Source organism: Carcharhinus amblyrhynchos, chromosome 1 (genome assembly GCF_965287045.1).
Source record: "Carcharhinus amblyrhynchos chromosome 1, sCarAmb.v2.hapA, whole genome shotgun sequence".
NCBI lineage: Eukaryota > Metazoa > Chordata > Chondrichthyes > Carcharhiniformes > Carcharhinidae > Carcharhinus > Carcharhinus amblyrhynchos.
In genome coordinates, this window is record NC_137324.1 from 132,990,354 (window position 1) to 133,012,079 (window position 21,726).

The window sequence follows — 21,726 nt, forward strand, 5'->3', positions numbered from 1 at the left end:
AAACAGGCAGGAACTGCTTGATTCTTTTAAAAATGAAGTAAAACTGTGTTTTTCTGTGCAAGCTTAGCTCCTCCTATGAGACACAGGACATTGTCTCTGGCAATCAACCTAATCAAAACTCTGCTCTGAAACTCCAAGTGAAAAACCAGTTAAACACAAATGCATTAACTCTGTTTAGACAAACGCACCATTAGCTAAAGTGAGTTATTATCCAACATTATCAACATGGAGCTGCATTTTTCTTTCCAACAAATTGACGCCTTACAACAAAACACTGCCTTACAAAAAACATGATATAAATACGTTTCTTAAAGGCACGGACAAAAAACACAATATAAATATGTTTTTTAAAGGCATAGTATCATTACAGATGCAGTTCACTTCAGTGTAATCATTGATGTATCCATAGCATTGAAAAGTGCCATGATTTGTGTCAAATTATTTAATTACTCAATATATAAAGCTTTTAAACATTAATTGGGCATAGTGAAATCAAAAGTAAATTCTGTACCATATTAATCCAAAAGTTTCTCAGGTTTAATTTCAACAGTCAAATACTAGAAAAACCTCTCAGCAGCAGCCTCTCAAAACTTTGTCCCAAAATAACAATGGTAAATTATTGATCAAACACTTACAAACTGTAGTATGTTTCTGAGCTTTCAAGGTTGTTATCCAACAGATTTTGTTAATGAATCCAATGCTGGCATACAGATGCTTAATTTGAGTTTCAGTAAATTGAACTGACAATGTCTGTTTGTCAACTTGGCATCATAAAATAGTAGCTACAAGATTTAATCTTGTTCTTAATAAGTGAACATCAAAAACTGAAAGATATGCAATGTGCAAGAGAAATAATAGGATGTTCCATGTAATAGAATAAATTGTAAGCAGTATTTTATGTCTGGATCTTCTATTAGGTTGCTATTGTTATTTATGTAAAACAAGTGTTTGTGTTGTTTCAATCCCCATGGGGAAACTGCAAACCAGAATAACTAAATATATCCCCAAATGTGGAATTTACCAACAAGATTCCACTTTTTGTAGCTTTTACTTTAACATAAATCAGAGCAAACACAAAATGTACATGAATTAAGTGGCAATAATACCTCAAATCACACACAATCATAGAATCTTTACAGTGCAGAAGGAGGCCATTTATCCATTGAGTTTGCACTGGGTCTCTGAAAGTGCATTCTACCTAGTCCCACTCCCCTCCCTTAGCCCCATAACCTTTCACATTCTTTCTTTTCAGGTAGCAATCCAGAACAACTTGATCAAACCTGCCTCCATCGTCCTCTCAGGAAGCTCACCACAGACTCTAACCACTTAACCACCCTGCAGGTGAAATAATTCCTCCCCACATCACCTCCACTCCCCGCTCTCCCACCACCCATCACTTTGAATCTGTCCAGTTCCCGATGAATCCCTGAAAGAGAACAACCTATCACTATTTAACCTGTCCATACCTCTCAGGATCCTGAATACCTCAGCCATGTTTCCTCCCATCTCCTCCTTTCCCCTCCCACTCCCGCAGCCCAACGAGGAAAACAGACCCAACCCCTTCAATCCATCTCCACAGCCTCTGTTGTTCATCCTCAAAATTACTCCCGTGAATCTGCTCTACACTCCCGCCAACAACACCACGTACCCCCTCAAGCATGGTTCCCAGAACAGGGTACAACAGTCCAGATGAGGTAACCAGTGCCTTAGGTCAACATGACCTTCTTACTTGCATATCCAACCCCCCCCCCCCACCCAATTAATAAAGCTAGTGTACTGTGTGCTTTATTAACATGCCCCTCCACCCTCAATGACTTATGTATATGTACATGGAGGTCCCTCTTCCATTCCTGCAGCTCCTGGAGAGTCTCCCTTTGTTTTACGTTGTCTCTCCAAATTTCACTTGAAATAGTTGATACAACGTAGATACATCTTGCACAACTGCAAGTACTCAAATCATTCCCTGTGCAAATGTGGCACTATGTAACTGCACAGTTCCATAATATACTGTTCTTTATTGATGCAGATCAGGTGAAGAGTTCTTTCTGACAACAGTTTTCAATTCTGAATTTCATTAGCACAACTATCATCAGCAAAACAACTTCTAGAAATCCTCCTTTCTTCCAGTTCTGATGGTGTAGCTTTCTGTAGTTTATTTTAACTGACCAGCAAAGAATACCTCTGTTCACAGTTTAACCACTTCTAAGAAAACATCTGGCTCTTGCATGCCTCTGTGCTATTCGCATATGTTTTCCAGGTTTTAGACCTTTGTTATCAGTTTGCACATTATCTCCAAGAGCTCCTGACCCCTTTACCAAACAGAATAACTGACATTTTCCTCCAAATGATTTGCTGCTACTTCTAAGAGTTCAGTGTGTTCCTCTTTCTATCTCACTGTTTTCTCTTTGTGTCTGTATTTACCGCTTCCAGCTCCTCTGCTTGTAGCTCTCCTTTGTGACTGGAGCTCTCCTTTGTGTCAAATAACATGAGGCACTGCTAATAACTTCCTTCTGCTGGTACTGCTTTCAGGTTAAGGGTTGCCATGTCACCTAGACAAGTATTTCTTATTATCTAAGAAAATTTATTCTTTTACAATATTTGCAAACTTTTAAAAGTCTTTTTCAAACATTCTTAAAAAGAATTACAGATCCCATACCCATTCTAAATAAATTACAAATTTTCTTTACTGTACTGCTTCTGGGTCAAAGGTCATTAGTGTTTAATTCCACAATTAGAATTATAAAACCCCTACAGTGCAGGAAGAGGCCATTCAGCCCATCAGGTCTGAACCTTTGATTCTTGGCCCTGGCAAGAAATTGCCTACCCACTGCTTGGGACCTTCCTCTAAAAGTACAACTGAGACTGGTCAGCAAACCCAACCCAACAATTGCTTGGTTTTAACCTTCCAAGGAAAGATTGGTCCATTCTCAATAGGTTCAGGATCAGCCATGGCCCCTGTTTGGCCAACACCCACAGATGGGACATTAGTGCCTGTGGAAGAGAGCAAACGATGCACCACATCATAGAAGAGTGTTCAATCCACAGACTCAGTGGCAACCTACCTGTACTCAACACAGCAGGACCAGAAGAAACTGCTTGGCTTAGGGACTTTGCATTCACAAAATAATAAATTCTGCAATAATGATTATTAGTTTTAAAATTAATTTTGATATTTTAGAGAAACAGCCGTGGTAACTACAGGACAGCATAATGCATAGGTATTTCAACATTGTGATAAAAACAACAGGATGTAAACTTGTAACCATGGTATTTCAAATGCTGACCCGTCTCAGTTCTACTTTGAGGAAGGTCCCAAGTAATGGGTAGGCAATTTCTTACAATGAGCAAAAATCAAAGGTCACTATTACACAATTCCAAGCATTTACTGGCATGCACATTGACAGATGTTAAGAGACAGTGTCCTTGCCCATCCTCTCAATCATAGTGATTCAAGAAAACATTACAAAAGGTCAGGAAAACAGGTGAAATGTATTGATGTAAAATATGTCATGCTAATAAATATATTTTCCTCTGAACTACAACTACAACATTTTTTTCCTCAATGTCATTAAAACAAAGAGATAGTGATTGACTTCAGGAAGCATAATAGGGACATCCCCCTGTCTACATCAATGAAGATAAAGTGGAAATGGTCAAGAGCTTCAAGTTTCTAGGTGTCCAGATTACTTGGTCCCTCCACATTGACATTATAGTTAAAAAGCCTACCAACGCCTCTACTTTCTCAGGAGGCTAAGGAAATTTGAACGTCTGCTACAACTCTCACTAATTTTTACAGATGTACCATAGAAAGCATCCTTTCAGGATGTATCACAGCTTGGTATGGCTCCTGCTCTGACCATGACCACAAGAAACTACAGAGGGTTATGAACATAGCCTAATCCATCATGCAAACCAGCCTCCCATCCATTGACTCTGTCTACACTTCCCACTGCCTCAGAAAAGCAACCAGCAAAACCAAGGACCCGATGCACTCCAGACATATTTTGTCAGGAAAAAGATATGAAGGTCTGAGGTCACATACTAAATGACTCCAGAACAGCTCCTTCCCTGCTGCCATCACACTTTTGAATAGACCTATCTTATCTTAAGTTGATCTTTCTCTACACCCTTGCTATGACTGTAACACTACATTCTGCATCCTCTCTTTTCCTTCTCCCCTATGTACAATGAAAAATATGCTTTGTCTGTACAGCACACAAGAAACAACACTTTTCACTGTATGCTAATACATGTGACATTAAATGAAATCAAAACTATTTTTGAATAAATCTAGAGTACTTGCATTATTATTACATTATTACAGAATCTAATATCTTCTGCATGAGGACTCAAAGTTGTCCTGTCTGATATAGAACTCGCAAAAACAGCAATAAATAATGATCTGCTTGCAAAAATGGTTCTAAACTGTAATAGCATAGCAACAAAGAAATCCACATTTTATCTTGCTTGTTCAACATCCATTTCACCTGTAGCCTTTCTACCCATCATTACTTGATTTAGGTTCCCTTGTGTGTCTTAATGTAGGATCTAATGTATCATATATTTTGGGATGGGAGAATCCTGCTTACATTGATATGCTAGATTCTTGCTATCTAAAGAATAGACAAAATATGTACAGGAATTAAAACCTAGAGTAATGGCAGAAAAATGAATTCCGTGCCTGTATATGTCTCTAAAATAACTTAAGTTTTCTGCCAACTCTAAGCCTGTTGAAGTTATAATTCTGTTGGCAGGCTTTAGGGAAAATCCATCTCTAACTTTGAGATGAAATGCTGGTCAAACTCATCCACCCATTGGCTACTCTCAGCTAGATTTCACCGTCTACAGTATTGCAGACATATAGTATGGTTAAGAATCATGACTGTTAGTAGAGCAGTACCTACATATGCTGGAGCATGATAACTGTTTGGTATCAATCCGAGAAGTCTGCACAAAATACCTTTTAATACCTTTTTTGCAGATAGTGTCACTACTTGTAGATTTGTTTAGTGTGCAAAAATTTAAAAACAAATTTGACACTTATTTGGAATCACTGGAGCTTGGAACAAGATCAGAAAACTCTGATTTGCTTGTTGGGAACTCAGTGTAATGCCCCCAAGTCTTTCTGTAGTCCTATAATTCAATAGGTAAAATATGGTTTCCATCTGCGTTCTGCTGTTAAAACAATATAGGCAGTTGGAAATTAGTTGCAAGCTAACAGCTAAGCTCCATATTTCTAAAAAAATGTATAATCCTTCTTGCAGATTAAAATGACGTTGAATCCCTGGACTAAGTCGCATCCCATAATTAACTTGCTGCTCTGCATTATATATGCAGTTGTTGGTTTTCTCAAAAATAGGCTAACACTCCTCTGATCCTGGTAACAAAATCTTTATTTCTTGAGTCATTATATGTTTAGATCTATTATTCTGTGGCTATTCTACTTTTCTCGTGCAATTTAGAAAAATAACACATATATTTGAATTTTCAATATTTTCCTTCACATTGATTTCAACATTATGAATGACCTAGAAAGCACTGTATGTTGTGATATGCAGGTACCAGCTGGCAATTATTCAGCAGTGCAAGAACAAGATTTAATTGCATCATGAAAAAATAGCATTGGAACTATTTATTTGGATGTGAGTTTTCAGCCAGCACTATGACTGGAATAAAATATATTTTGGCAATACTGCAATTAAGAATAGTCCAAGACATCTAGTAGGAGTAATGATCCATACAATCTAGAATTATAAGCTTAGTTTCTCTTTTGGACCGTCTTGATTTGAAAGTATGTAAATAAATGTAGCATGCTACTTATTTGTTACAACTTTTGGAAGCTTTTGATTTTGGCATCATGACCTGCAATGAGTGAGCCCTTGAACTTTTCCCCCAAAGTTAGTCATAGGGATATGATGTACATTTCTATTTAGATGTATTTCACACTTTCTTCAGTAGATGTTCCTTTCCAAATGAAAGACCTAGAAATAGGTGCAGCTTTCAGTATAACTTCTGAAAGGAAGCTTGGTAGGAACATAAGAAATAGGAGCAGGAGTAGTAAGTTGACTGGATGCAGTGAGACTGTGTCATTTCCACTAACAGACTGACTTAGGTGTCCCACTAGCAGACAGACTTAGTTGCAATTAAGTCTGGCAGAACGTAATGTCACCTGACTAGATGTGACGCTTTATGTGGCAGCTCTTGGTTTACTTTGACACAATTAGAAGTGGGTGTGTATATACTACCTCAGAGCTGTTGAGAAAAATTTTCCAACTCTCAAAAGGCGAAAGTGTGAACACGTAAACATCATACTGCAGCTTAGCTACATAAACATTGCTGGGATTTCACAACGGTGGTGGAGAGAGAAATTCTCTCAAGCTTATCATAAGGCAGCTGAAATTCTAAAATCACTGGAAAGCTTTTTGTTCTTCCAGCCACAAAATCTGTAACACTTTCACGCAGACCTGGTATTTAACATTTAAGGGGATTGACACTTTTGCTCCTTTTTCTCTGTCCTCTTTTCCGCACAGTTTTTCCCACAGTCCATTATGCTATGAATTTTAGTTGCTATTTTGCCAATAGGTGAATTTTAATTCTCAGTAGAAGTCATCTGTTCTCATTTGTAAGATATGGTCTGGTTCTCAGATGTGTAAGTGTGACTATTATTCAAACAAATGAGATAGTTATCTCATGGTTGAACTTGAGTTGCAAATTGTGGTATGCATTGGCCAAGATTGTCAGTGTTCGCTGTTGTTGCCAGATCAAACTAACAGTTTCTTTCATCTAATTGAATTGAAAGTCAATACATGTCTCAGAGAATCATAGGCTTCCCTCATTTTAAGAGAGAGAACTAACTGGTGGTGATTTAACCTGAAGGTCACCACACCTCAGGCGAGGGGCAAGGTTGAGAAAGCAGAGCCTTCAGAATAACCTCAGCCAGTACGGGAATTGAATCCACACTTGGCATCACTGTACATCAGGAACCAACTGTCCAGCTAACTGACCTCCCCACCGCACACAGTTAAATGTGAAAATCTGGAAATTGCATTAGTGAAAGCCTGCTCCTCCAAAGGATGGACAGTTGCAGACTTCACCAATGGAATCTGCACGGAGAACATTGTGATTACATGAACTTAGGTTAATTGCTGACTATTTTCATGCCAAAGACATATGAAAAGGTTAGGCCTTGGACAATCAGTTGTAATTAAGTTTGTAATAGCATAGTATGTGATAATTACTACTGAATATCTTTGTTGGCTCAAAAAATTACAAGTGTGGAGTTGCATTCCATCAAAATAAAAATAATGTTGCAGAATTTTGAAGAAATAAAAGTTTCAAGTAATTTTAATTGTGTTTCTCTTTCATATCACGTTGATTAGCTTCATGTGCAATAATTTTATTGTTATTTATATTTCCTGTATTTTGTTTCCTGCTTTGCATTCTACGCATCTTAATGAGGATTCTTCAACTTGATTGGTTGAAGATCCTCCTACAGCCTATCCTATTCACAGACATCAAAAATCCTCTGTACATGGCATCAAATTAAAAGAGATGGTGGGTGACCAGAAGCCTCACTGACACACCCGCTAAATGTCTGTGACCAATGGTACACGAGGTGAATAGTACAAGTTGTTCGGTTAACCTGGGCTAAATTATTACAAGCAGAACAACAACCATGAGTACAAACCAAGGGAAAAACCATAGGTGCTGCATTTTATTTTTTATATGATTAAAATATATTAAGTATGCATTGTGTTGTAGTGAAATGTAACCCTATAAAGTGTAGGTATCGTTAATATAAAAAAGATAAATGATTAAAGCATAACCTAACTTTTCACAGTTTTCTTTCCTCCTCTTACTTTTATATGTATAGTTTCATACTGTCAGACCTTCTACTACCTCCTATGAAATTTAGATTAAAATTCCCTGGTACTTGCATCCTTGTGAAGTGTGTTGTGAAACAAGAAAAACAACTGAACTAGTAAATATTTTCTGTTCGCTGAATAAGAAAATGAATATACTTAGCCCTGCCTGTAGTGATATACTATATACTTAGGAAGATTCATTAAAATGCATGTTTGACTTTATTATTTTACTTCCAACTTGCTTTACTATGTACAGGGTCCTGTTTCACTACCCACAAATGAATTTACTAGTGCAGACATCCAGAAGATTCTTTAAAGTTTATAAATAGATATAAGTCAATTTTTAATGATCTAATTTTATTTCCAGAGATTCAATTGCCATTTAATGTAGTCTATAGCATCATTATCATTGTTGTAAGCATCATGTCTATAAATTATCCTTTGGTATCAAGGAATGGTGGTGGTTCTAGTTTATATGTGAACATAAATAAAATTCTGTCCAAAGCATATGTCTAAAAGAAACATTGCAGCAGATTTCCATATGGTCAGCCTTTGCTCTGGCATGATATACTATCTGATAATTCATTATGGGGAAAGGTTTACAATTCACTAGTCTCATTGTAACAAGAAGAAAATGTCAACCCATCTACAAAACATTTACAAGCCCTTCTTCTTTCTTGATTGAAAGTTCTAATTAAGTGGATACAGAAAATTAACTGAAATTAGCTGTCAGAAAGTCACATTTAAATGAATGATGAGCTGCTCCAGCAGTAAACATTTAAATGATATAAATTGCCATTTAAGTGTATGGTTTAATGTTTGTCATACTTTAATGTGACATGAGACTGCAGTGGCAATCAAACAGCTTGTCCTGATTTGAACATATTGGAGGAGTTTGTCTCTGTGTGACTTTGTGTTATACTGAGTAGTTATTTTGGACTTCGCTTGTACACTGTGTATTACTTCAAAATTGTGTGCACTTTAATGAAGGAGATCAGGTTTTGTTTTTTCTCCCAGTAAGCACTTAGTAAATAATGAATGTATTGCATACTTAGCTATTGGTTTGCTGCACAACAATTATGTCAGAAACAACTCCTTGCACAGTCTTAGGTATGCAATATATTTATATTAGTGGAGATTCAACATTCCGAGGTTTAAATCATAAAGTTGTTACATTATTTAGATTATTACTTCATAAAATATACCAGCAGGGACTTTCCATCTAGTAATCTGGCTATTTTTCAATTATTCATCCTTTTATTTGAAAGCTATCACAAATCAATGGCACATTGATAAGTTAGTATGTGGGTACATGACCATTATTGGCATACAGAACTAAAACAAAACACCACATAATATAATGTAAGCAAATTGCCCTAAAAAGACTCCTACAATATATTTCCATCCTGTTTAATATCAAAATAGTTGTATAAAAAATCACCTCCACAACTATGTTGAAAAAAATGACAATGTAGAAAGGCAAACTTAAAAGCTTCACCAAATTGATCACGCCACAAAAATCTCAACCCTGCATGCCATATTGGGAAGCTGAAAGGGTGACTTTCACTTTGTTGTTTCAGTTGGCTACATAACATAAGAGGCAAAAAAGTCATTCAGCCCATTGAACCTGTTCCAACAATCAAAAATATCATGGCTGATCTGACTGTGGCCTTAACTCAGTTTTACTACCTGGCTCCATAACCCTTGACTTCTTTGTCAGTCAAATATCTGTCTAACTCTGCCATGAATATATCCATTAAGTCAGCCTTCATTCCTCTCTATGGAAGAAAATTCGAAAAACTAATGGCCCTTTGAGAGAAGAAATTACTCTTCATCTCCATCTTAAATGAAAGATCCCTTATTTTTAAATAGTGCCACCTAATTCTGGATTTCCCCATGAGAGGAAACATTCTCTAGGCATCTAACTTGTAAAGCCCCTTCAGAACCTTTATGTTTCAATATGATCATCTCTCAAGTTCTTCTAAACTCCAAACAAGAATGGCCCAACCCTCTCAACGTTTCCTCAACACAAGGTCCATCATCCCAGAAATCAGCTGAGTGAACCTTCTCTGAACTGCTTCCAATGCAAGTGAATCTTTCCTTAAGTAAAGAAATCAGAACTATACGCAGTATTCTAAGTGTGGTCTCACCAATGCCCTATGCAATTGTAATAAAGCTTTGCTACTTTTATACCCCATCTCCCTTGTCATAAAGACCAACTTTCCATTTGCCTTTGTACTTATTTGTTGTACCTGCCTGCACAGTCTTTGTCATTCATGTACAAGGGCACCCAAATCAGATCCTTCTGTACTGTATCTTTCTCCATCTTAATAATATTCTGGTTTTCTGTTATTCTTACCAAAGTACCTTTCCAGGATGTTTGGGGTGTCAGGGAAGGGTAATACCTCTGGTGGGGGAACATGTCGCATTCTTTCAGGGCGGTTTGTCCAATCTTTGTCCCTACCTGGCATTCAGCTCTCACCTGTGGCTCCTGAAGCTGTTTGCATGGGACAGCGGCCATACCCCGGGCAATGGTTTCGACAAGCCAGCTAAACCAGGTGAGGATAGCCGACAGGTCTCAACCCTAGGTGAGATAGGGAGATGTCTATCCCAGCATGTGAAGACAGACACTGGCGGATTGAGCGGACGAAACCAATGGAAGGTCCAGCGGTCAAGAAGGCAGTCTCTGTAAGCGTCGTGGAACGCGAAGAGCAGGACAAGACACAGAAGACGCCCTGGTCATCCACTGCACTTAGTCCCATCTCCAGCCGTCTTGACTCTTGTCTTGCCTCTGGATTCAGATGGGAATTAGGAAGGGAGAGTGAGGCTGACGCTGCGCAACTCTCCCTCACTTTAATCCAAATCAGGTGCTAGTCTTGACACCATCATCATCGTCATCAGTGTCCTGTTCAACCCTTGAAGTCCTGTGGCGATGGGTGAGCAGCGAAGCAGCAGGTGTGGATACACTGGGAGCTGTAGTCACGGACCTACACACAGGCGGCTCGGGTTTAATGGTCATTTTCCGCTGACCGAAGCAGCAGTGAAACTCGGTGTCAGTTTGGGCGACTGAGCAGTCCTCTTCAGGAACGCACTGCTCACCTCTGTAGAATGAGGAAGGGGCTAGAAAAGGTGCCCTGAACATTGTCTGCTTCATTACACCCTGGCCAGTTTACCGTGGCTGGTGGGGATCCCACCTTGTGGTTGAACAAACAAAATAAAACACAAGGTGACACCGCTCACCATTGGCACTTGGAACGTGTGCACGCTTTTGGACAACCCTACAGCAGACAGACCAGAGAGAAGAACAGCCTTAGTTGCTAGAGAGCTTGCAAGATACAACATTGACATTGCAGCTTTGAGTGAAATCTGTCTTTCCAATGTAGATCAGTCAACTGAAACTGGAGATGGATACGCTTTTTTCTGGAGCAGTTGCGGCAGCGATGAACATCGTGATGCTGGAGTTGGATTCGCCATCATGAGTCACCTTGTTCAGAAACTTGATAGTCTACCCAAGAGTGTGATTGACCAGCTTATGACATTACAGCTTCCACCACAGAACAGAAGTCAAGCCACCCTGATCAGCGCCTATGCCCCCACAATGAACAACCCGGACGAGATGAAAGACAAGTTCTATGAAGAAGTAGACACCTTATTATCAGCAGTGAGCAGTACCAACAAGCTGATCTTCCTTGGCGATTTCAATGCAAGAGTAGGGTGCGACTCTGCAACCTGACAGGGAGTCACTGGGAGGCATGGAGTGGGCAAGTGTAACAGTAATGGCCTGTGCAGCACACGACCTCCTCATCACCAACACAACCTTCCATCTGCCTACCCGCAACAAGCCCTCGTGGATGCACCTCTGCTGTAAGCATTGGCATCTTATCGACGATGTCATTGTCAGGAGAAAAGACAGGCAGGATGTCGGAGTGACCAAGACCATGTGTGGTGCTGGCTGCTGGACAGATCACAGGCTCATTGCCTCCAAAATGAGGTTCAGCATCAGACCCAAGAGGCAATCACGAGGAAGCAAAGTTATGAAAAGAATCAATGCGGCCAAGCTAAAGAACCCCAGCATAGCTTCAGCACTGGCTGAAGACTCAGAAATCAAGCCTGCTGACGTACACTTCACAGGCAATGCTGAGGACGACTAGGAACGCTTCAGGGATACTGTCCATACGTATGCATTGAAGATGCTCGGGCCCTCTACCTGCAAGCAGCATGACTGGTTCGATGAGAATGATGACATACAGGGTCTACTTCTTGAAAAGCACCGTCTTCACCAGGCCTGTCAGAATGACCCATCATCAGCTGCCAAGAAAAATGCTTTTACCAGTGCTCACAGGACAGTCCAGAATAAACAGCGTAAAATGCAGGACGCTTGGCTGAGCGCCAAGGCAGATGAAATGCAGGGATACGCTGACAGAAACAACTTGAAACGGTTCTATGAAGCCCTCAACACTCTACGGACCTCAATCTCTCGGGAGTTCCCCCCTGTCCTGAGTACAGATAGTCCAACTCTCATAACAGAGAGGGCTCAGATCCTGCAGAGATGGGCTGACCACTTTGAAACTGTCCTCAACTGACCATCATCTATTAACGATGAGGCAGTAGACCGGATTCTCCAGGTTGATATCAACATCGCCTTGGATGACCCGCCGGTAATAGCCGGTCACAAAAGTTGTCAGCCAGCTATCCAGTGACAAAGCCCCAGCAGCAGATGCCATACCCGCAGAGATCTATAAAGCTGCTGGTCCTGCACTTATCGAGAAGCTCACCGAGTTGCTCCAGTCCTTTTGGAAGCAAGGATCCATTCCTCAGGAACTTTTAAAGATGCTTCCATCGTACACCTCTACAAGAGGAAGGGCAATCGACAAGTATGCAACAACTACCGAGGAATCTCGCTGCTCTCCATCACAGGAAAAACCCTCACAAGGGTCCTGCTGAATTGTCTGCTCACTCATCTGAAGCTGGGCCTGCTTCCTGAGTCAAAGTGTGGCTTCTGCAAAGGTCGCGGGATTATTGACATGATTTTTGCTGTGTGCCAACTTCAGGAGAACTGTCAGGAGCAGAATTGCAAGCTCTACACAGCATTTGTTGACCTCGTGAAAGCCTTCGACACTGTAAGCAGATGAGGCCTGTGGAAGATCATGTCAAAAGTTCGGCTGCCCCTCCCAAATTCATTCAGATGGTGCGCCAGTTCCATGATGGCATGACGGCCAGAGTACTGGATGGCAGAGAATCCTCTGAGGCATTCCCAGTCACCAATAGTATCAAACAGGGCTGTGTGCTCACACCCACACTGTTCAGCGTGATATTTATTGCCATGCTGAATGATGCCTCCCAGGACAGTGTTGCTGAAATCACCGTCAAGTACAGAGTGGATGGGAAGCTTTTCAACCTGCCGAGACTTCAAGCTACTACCAAAGTGAAAGAGACTGTTCTGAGATTTCCTCTTTGCCTATGACTGCACCCTGTATGCTGGCTTAGAGCCAGAGATGCAAGTCAGTATGGACAAATTTTCCACTGCTTGTGACAACTTTGGACTCACCATCAACATTAAAAAGACAGAAGTCATGCACCAGCCTGCTCCTCATGCACCGTACACAGAACCCATAATCACAATCAAAGGGCAGAAACTACAGGCAGTGGACCAGTTCATTTATCTTGGCAGCACCCTCTCCCACAAGCAGTGACAATTGATACAGAAGTTAACTGCATTATAGCAAAGGCAAGTTCTGCTTTCGGTAGACTGCAGTCCACTGTATGGGAACATCGAGGAATCAGCCCAGCAACAAAACTGAAGGTCTACAGCACCGTGGTACTCACTACCCTCCTGCATGCTTGTGAAACATGAACTATGTATCGAAGGCATGCAAGACAGCTCAATCATTTCCACATGACTTGTCTTCGCAGAATATTACACATCAGATGGCAAGGCAAAGTACTGGACACTGAAGTTCTCTCTAGAGCAAGTCTACCATCAGTCCAGACACTGCTGATGAAAGCTCAGACCCGGTGGGCAGGTCATGTCATCCATATGCCAGATGAGCACATACCCAAGCAGCTCCTTTTTGGAGAACCCTCTGCTGGAAGACGCTTGCATGGTGGGCAGAAGAAACGTTTCAAAGACACACTCAAGGCCTCCCTGAAGTCGCTGGACATAGACACGATCACCTGGGAAACACCGGCACAAAACCGTCCACCTGGAGCTGCCTCATTCACAAAGGCTGTCAAGCTCACAAAGTAAGGTGCATTGCTGAAGCACAACTTAAGCACGAGCTGCGCAAGTCCAGAACCATCAGCGCAACAACTCCAATGCCTACACAAATCTGTCCAGTATGTGCCAGGACATTCCGTGCCCAAATAGGTCTGATCGGTCATCTTCGGACACACCACAACCAGCCTCAAAATGACTAATGGTGTCAAGGTCCTCATCGATGACGATGGATGAACAACAACCTTTCCAGGATCTATGGAATTTTGGAAGATTACAACCGATACCACCTCAATATTTTTGCAGCCACTAAGATCCTAGGATGCAGTCTATCCAGTCCAAGGGACTTTACAACCTTAAGTTCCATTAGTTTTCACGTTACTTTTTGTTTAGTGGCAACAAAATGCGAGACAGCAAAACACTGATTTTGGAAAATAATTCTACAGACTAATCACATGGATGCTTCTATAGTGGTGAAGTAGAGTGCAGTGGCAACCAGAATCAAAGGAGAGGAGTTAGTGATCAAAATTGATGATTTTCAGTCAGAGGAAGAGAAGTAGAGTAAATTGGTGCATTTAAAATCAAATGTCATTCTCAGCTGGATGATGGAATGATCATAACGAGAGACAAAATAACTAACCAGTGGTACCCCATCTGAAATATTGAAGTCAGCTGAAAAAATGGACATGTTCCTCTATCAAATCAATTATCTGCCACAAAATTATCTACAAAATGTAATATCTCAATGTGTTGCTTCCATCATACTTATAAAATTAATTGTACTTTGGAAATGCCAAGTACGTATGTCAACTTTGACAACCTTTGACCTGGAAGTAGTACCAACCAAATGGAAGTTAAAATACAGAGACCATGTGGCACATAGCAAGAACAGACAGACCAAAAGAAGAGAGGAGAAGGCTATGGAAAGAAGTGTGCTAGTGTATAGTTGATTGTACAGGCAGAATCCTGTTTACATGAATACTGCTGCTATTGGAGAATTAGCTAAAGTCTTGAAGGAAATGAATTGGAATTCTGTTTGCAAGAACTGTGTGGCTGATACTGTGCAGCCATATAGGCAGTGTAGACTGCTGATTGCCTCCGTGAAATAGTCTATATCTGCTATTCCATGTGTAATTTATGATTTATACTAACCACAACTTGCCTGTCAACTCATTTCTTTTTGTGTTGATTCTGATTTGTGTAAAGTCAGAAAAAGTAATAACCTGTTTGGTATTCTTTTCATTTGGGTGTTGATCTATAAATTTGGTTATTTTGGAATACAAATCCCAACAGGGATTGTAATGTTGACTTAACTAAATGGGTAAATTCATGTAAAATTCTTCAAAATAAACTGCAAAATTTGGTGTATATTTTATACGGTTTTGCTGAAACCGCATCTGTAAATTTGAGATTGACCTGCATTAACTTGTTTAGATTTTACTGTATGAAAATGACCTGGCAGTAATTTCAGGGCAAATTTATTGTTTCAGTTTATGTCATCCAAGTTCATTATTTAGGTTGCTAACTTGATTTTATTTCCATGCACCTATTTTTTTTTGCTCTAAATTGGTTTTGTTTGCTTGTAAGTGAACTGAACTTGTATATAGAACATTTTATGATATGAATCTATACTTCTATTTGACTTTCTCTAGAGTCATCATTAGAATTTAGTATTGGAACTTGCTGATTGCTGATCTTTGTCATATGACTATTGTGGCTTCCCCACAGCACTGTGCTAAATAGTCTTGGCTGATACGTTCTGAAACATTAAGGGACAAAGGGGAATTTAATGGTTATACAGTCTTGGAATTCTTATACTCACTGGTAGAAATGAATGCATGATTTTATTGGCAGACCTGTGAGAGGTGTACCAGAAGTGTACTAACCATGTTCAAGCTGAGCAGAGACAATTAAACTGGCACATGGCATACTTATTCAAGCTGGAATTAGCACCAGAAATGGAGCAGGGCACTGGACTATAAGATGAGCAGCAGTAAGAGACCTGAGACCTGAGAATTCACCTGAAATTTCAGGGGGATAATATCCACTCACCTTCAGACCAGTCTTGAACTTGTTGCGAAGTCCCCTGCAATGTATTGCCCCAATGTCAACTTTATGGTGATGTTTCCAGATACCCCATCACTACACCATAGGAAACTGTGGTAGGATAGCTGGGAATGCTCTTTCCCACCTTGCTTTCAGGACACATTGGGCCCTTGCCCACTTACAGGGAAGCCTGAGACATTTTAAAAGTTTGAAGAGAAAAGATGTGCAGGTTAGTTGGACAGGACATCTGAATTACTTTATTCATAGAAACATCATAGAATCCCTACAGTGCAGAAGGAGGCAATTTGGCCCATTGAGCCTTCACCAACAATGATCCCACCCAGGCCCTATTCTCATAATCCTATATATTTACCCTGTTAGCCTCCCTGACACTAATGGACGATTTAACATGGCCAATCCACCTAACCAGCACATCTTTGGACTGTGGGAGGAAACCACAACACCCGGATGAAACCCACGCAAACATGGGGAGAACATGCAAACTCCACACAGACAGTGTGGAGGGAATCGAACCCAGGTCCCTGGCACTGTGAGACAGCAGTGCAGGCACTGTGCCACCCCTTTGTCCCAAGATGTGCAGGTTAGATGGAATTTACCAAAGTAAATGTGTGGGATTACAGGGATAGGGTGGGGGGAGAGGGCCTGGGTAAACTACCCTATCAGAGAGTTGCTGCAGACTCAATGAGCCAAATGGCCTCTTCTGTACAGTAGGGATTCTATGAATTGGTTTTACATTTATCATCCATATGTTTTGACTGTCCTGCTCAATAGACATAATCCGGGAGAGAAGGTCAAGACACCAAGTTTTGAAACCACAGATACAATGGCTGCCACTAACTTGATGGTCCAAATACAGCTCAATCATGGAGTGGATTATATAAAATGTATCCATAGTTCAGAAACTGAATAACTCATCCAACACTGATGTTCCCCTTCTGTTGTGTTTACAGGCTTTAGAGAGTGAATTTGTTTCCTGCCAGCTTCACCAGTGGATTGATCTGATTTTTGGATATAAGCAGCAAGGGCCTGAGGCTGTTCGAGGCCTCAATGTCTTCTATTACTTGACCTATGAAGGAGCTGTCAACCTCAATTCTATCAGTGATCCAGTATTAAGAGAGGTAAGTCAGTGATAAAAGGTGGTGATATAATGCTTCAGAGAATGAACCAGTCAGGTTGCTTTGCCAGAATTATAGGAGAAAAAGCAAAAAAGCGGAAGCATGAGATATGAAGAGATTTGATAAAAGCAAATAACTGCAGATGCTGGAACCTGAAACAAAAACAGAAAATGCTGGAAAATTTCAGCAGGTCTGACAGCATCTGTGGAGAGAAAACAGAGTTAATGTTCCTAAGTCTGGATGACTTTTTTTTCTGTCTTTGGTTCCCCAACATATTTTAAGTAGCCAATGGATCATGGCTGTTTATTCTGAATTACCAAAGTACAGACAGTTTCACAGGATTTAATTTTAACTGTTTGCCTTATTGTGATATTCAGTGACTAAAAGCTTCCAAAGTATTTTAGACTTGCACCAAAGAGCTTTAGAATCTGTGACTGCCAGGTTGGTGAAAGCAGGCCTGTAGTTCTGATATACTTTCTGTTAACTGCCCTCAGAGACTTTATGATGCATGACATCTACACCATTACATATCAGGCTCCAGCACAGTAAAAGAGAGGGAACTTTTTAATCATTCAGGCTTTCAAATCTTTTTTCCAAATGCAGCTATATATCTCTGATAATTGAAACCATATTAAAGGGAAAAAATCTGAATGCACACTAGCCAGGCACCAGTTTGTGTGCACTTAAGCAGCTGACTTGCCTGACATTCTAAAAAGTCACTAGCGTTTTTGCTGGTAAGTCTAAATTTCCAAAGCTTTCCAAATAGCACTTGCGTATACCATGTCATTTAAGTTGCAAAATACTGTATGTAGAAGTAGCTTAAAAAACTTTGTAACATTTTGGCATCTTAAGCGCTGATCACAACTTTTGATATTCTTGACAAAAGAAGCTTGACTGATGCTTTTCTCTTAAAAGAAATGCAGTGGTAACTTTATTGTTCTTTCTGTTTTAATACTAAATCCTGATAGCTTCTTTGAGGGAAAATTGACTTGGACAAATTACAAAACTGCAACACACTCATTAACTCATAGTGTGTTAGCCTTATGTTATTTGAACTGTGCATATTAATAGAACTTTCTAAAACGAAAGGCTCAGTAATTTCTACAAGCCAATTCTAATAATACAATACGTTTCAATAGAAAAATATTTTTAATTTTTTTTTTCCTTGGACTGAGTACTGATAATGCTGTTTTGGAAAAGAATGGTAGAGATACCTATTCTGATTTACTGTTATTTTTATGATGCGTCTGTAATTGTTTGTTGGTGACCATGTGGTATTTTGACGAGCTCATGGGATAATTGATACCATCCAGAAACCTGAACTGTGAGAGATTTTAAATAATGTATGTTGTTTCATTTTGTACAATCGTTACTGTCTTCCTAATGCTAAATCTATTATTTTGATCATGTACAGAGTTTCACAGTATTCTGATTTTCACATATGTAGGACTAGACTGAATTAAATTATAAGCAATTTGTCACATTTGAGTTGATACTCATAAATGTTCATTCAAGGGTGCAAGGAAAAATAATTGCATTTGTTTAGTATCTTTCACAACCTCAGGATACCCCAAGATGCTTTACATCCAATGAGAAGTACTTTTGAAACAGAGTTATTACGATAATATATTGAAAAGAGAAGTCAGTTTGCACATAACTAGATCTCAAACGGCAACAAGATAAATGACCAGTTAATCTATTTTAGTGACATTGGTTGGGGGGATAAATTTTGGCCAGGACAAGGGTTGAGAATGTGAAAACATTCGTATTCACAGACATCTTCAACCTCTACACCAATCTGAGCTCACGATCTGCTTCAAGACCATCATCTTGGTACCAAAGAAAAGCTAGGCAGTATGCCTTAATGACTGTCATCTGGTAGCTCTGACATTCATCATTATGAAATGCTTCAAAGGGTTAGTCATGGCATGAATAAATTCTAGTCTCCCAAATTGATGGATTCACTGCAGTTCATCTACCGCCGCAACAGGTCCACAGCAAATGCCCTCTTCCTGGCCCTGTACTCAAGTCTGGAACACCTAGATAACAAAGACGTCAATGTCAGACTCCTATTTATCAGCTACAGCTCAACCTTCAACACTATTATTCCTGCGAAACTCATCTTCGAATTCTGTGGCCTGAGGCTCAGCTCCTCCCTCTGTAACTGGATCCTGAACTTCCTAACCCAGAGACTGCCATCAGTAAGGATAGGCAATAACACTTCCTCCACAATCATCCTCAACACCGGTGCCCCACAAGGATGTGTCCTCAGCCTCCTTACTATACTCTTTATACACCTATGACTGTGTTGCCAAATTTCCCTCCAACTCGATTTTCAGATTTGCTAATGACACCACCTTAGTTGATCCGATCTCAAACAATGGCGAGACAGGAAAGAGAGAGAGTGAATTGGTGAATTGTTGCGACGACAATAATCTCTCCCTCAATGTCAACAAAATGAAGGAAGTAGTCATTGACTTCAGCAAGCATAATGGAGGACATGCTCCTGTTTATACCAATGGGGATGAAATGGAAATGGTCAATAGCTTCAAGTTTTTTGGTGCCCAGATCACCAACAACTTGTCCTGGTTTCCCCCCTTCCATGATGATGCTATGGTTAAGGAAGCCCACCAACTTTTCTACTTTCTCAGAAGGGTAAGGAAATTTGGCATGTCCACTATGACTCTCATCAACTTTTGTAGATGTACCATAGAAAGCATTCTTTCTGGTTGTATCACAGTTTTGTATGGCTCCTGCTCTGTCCAAGAAACTACAAATGGTCACGAACGAAGCCCAGTCCATCACTCAAACCAGCCTCCTACCCATTGACACTGTCTACACTTCCTGCTGCCTCGGAAAAACAGCCAGCATAATTAAAGACCCCACACGCCCTGGACGTACTTACCTTCTTTCATTAGAACAAAGATACAAAAGTCTGGGGACATGTACCAACCGACTCAAGACAGCGCCTTCTCTGCTGCCATCCAGCTTTTGAATGAACCTACCTCACATTAAGTTGATATTTTTTCTGCACCCTAGCTATGACTGTAACACTACATGCTGCACTCTCTCCTTTCCTTCTCTATGTATGGTATGCTTTGTATAGCGCACAAGAAACAATACTTTTCATTGTATACCAATACATGTGACAATAATGAATCAAATTGAAAACATCAGTTCAGGGACTAATTTTAAGATTTCATCTAAATTTGAATACTACTTTGAAATACCATTGTCATTGATATGAGCAATTTCAGTCAAAACTGTATTACAATTTCAGGCTGTTAATGTGAAAGTTAAAAGAAAAAAATAGAACCATAGAAACTATAGGAAGTTACAGCTCAGAAATAGGCCTTTTGGCCCTTCTTGTCTGTGCCAAACATTTTTTGCCTAGCCCCACTGACCTGCACTTGGACCATATCCTTCCACACCCCTCTCACCCATGAACCCATCCAAGTTTTTCTGAAATGTTAAAAGTGACCCCGCATTTACCACTTTATCTGGCAGCTCATTCCACGCTCCCACCACTCTCTGCGTGAAGAAGCCCCCCCCCCTATTATTCCCTTTAAACTTTTCTCCTTTCACCCTTAACCCATGCCTTCTGGTTTTTTTCTCCTCTAGCCTCAGTGGAAAAAGCCTGCTTGCATTCACTCTATCTGTACCCATCAAAATCTTATACACCTCTATCAAATCTCCCCTCATTTTTCTACGTTCCAGGGAATAAAGTCCTAACCTATTCAATCTCTGTCTGTAACTCAGCTTCTCAAGTCCCAGCAACATCCTTGTGAATCTTCTCTGCACTCTTTCAACCTTATTTACATCCTTCCTGTAACTAGGTGACCAAAACTGTACACATTACTCTAAATTCGGCTTCACCAATGTCTTATACAACCTTACATAACACTCCAACTTTTATACTCAGTACTCCGATTTATAAAGGCCAGTGTACCAAAAGCACTCTTTGTGACCCTGTCCACCTGTGGCATCACTTTTAGGGAATTCTGTACCTGTATTCCCAGATCTCTCTGTTCAACTGCACTCTTCAGAGTCCCACCATTTATCCTGTACGTTCTACTTTGGTTTGTCCTTCCAAAGTGCAATACCTCACACTCGTCTGCGTTAAATTCCATTTGCCATTTTTCAGCCCATTTTTCTAGTTGGTCCAAGTCCCTCTGCAAGCTTTGAAAACCTTCCTCACTCTCCACTATACCTCAAATCTTTGTATCATCAGCAAATTTGCTGATCCAATTTACCACATTATCATCCAGATCATTGATGTAGATGACAAACAACAATGGACCCAACACCGATCCCTGCGGCACACCACTCGTCACAGGCTTCCACTCAGAGAAGCAATCCTCCACAACCACTGTCTGACTTCTTCAATTGAGCCAGTGTCTAATCCAATTTACTACCTCCCCAAAATCCCCAAAATTGGATTTTGGTAGTAAAATCCAATTTACTA

The 21,726-nt window shown here is 40.2% G+C and overlaps 1 protein-coding gene across 1 annotated transcript in view; it reads left to right on the forward strand.

Annotated features, from left to right (window-relative positions):
• lrba (LPS-responsive vesicle trafficking, beach and anchor containing) overlaps positions 1 to 21,726 on the forward strand; it is an 888,619-nt gene that overhangs the window by 753,793 nt on the left and 113,100 nt on the right. Inside the window, exon 47 of the mRNA XM_080192970.1 lies at positions 17,097 to 17,264. Within this exon, the coding sequence (XP_080049096.1) occupies positions 17,097 to 17,264 (168 nt within the window). The remainder of the gene's footprint in view (positions 1 to 17,096; positions 17,265 to 21,726) is intronic.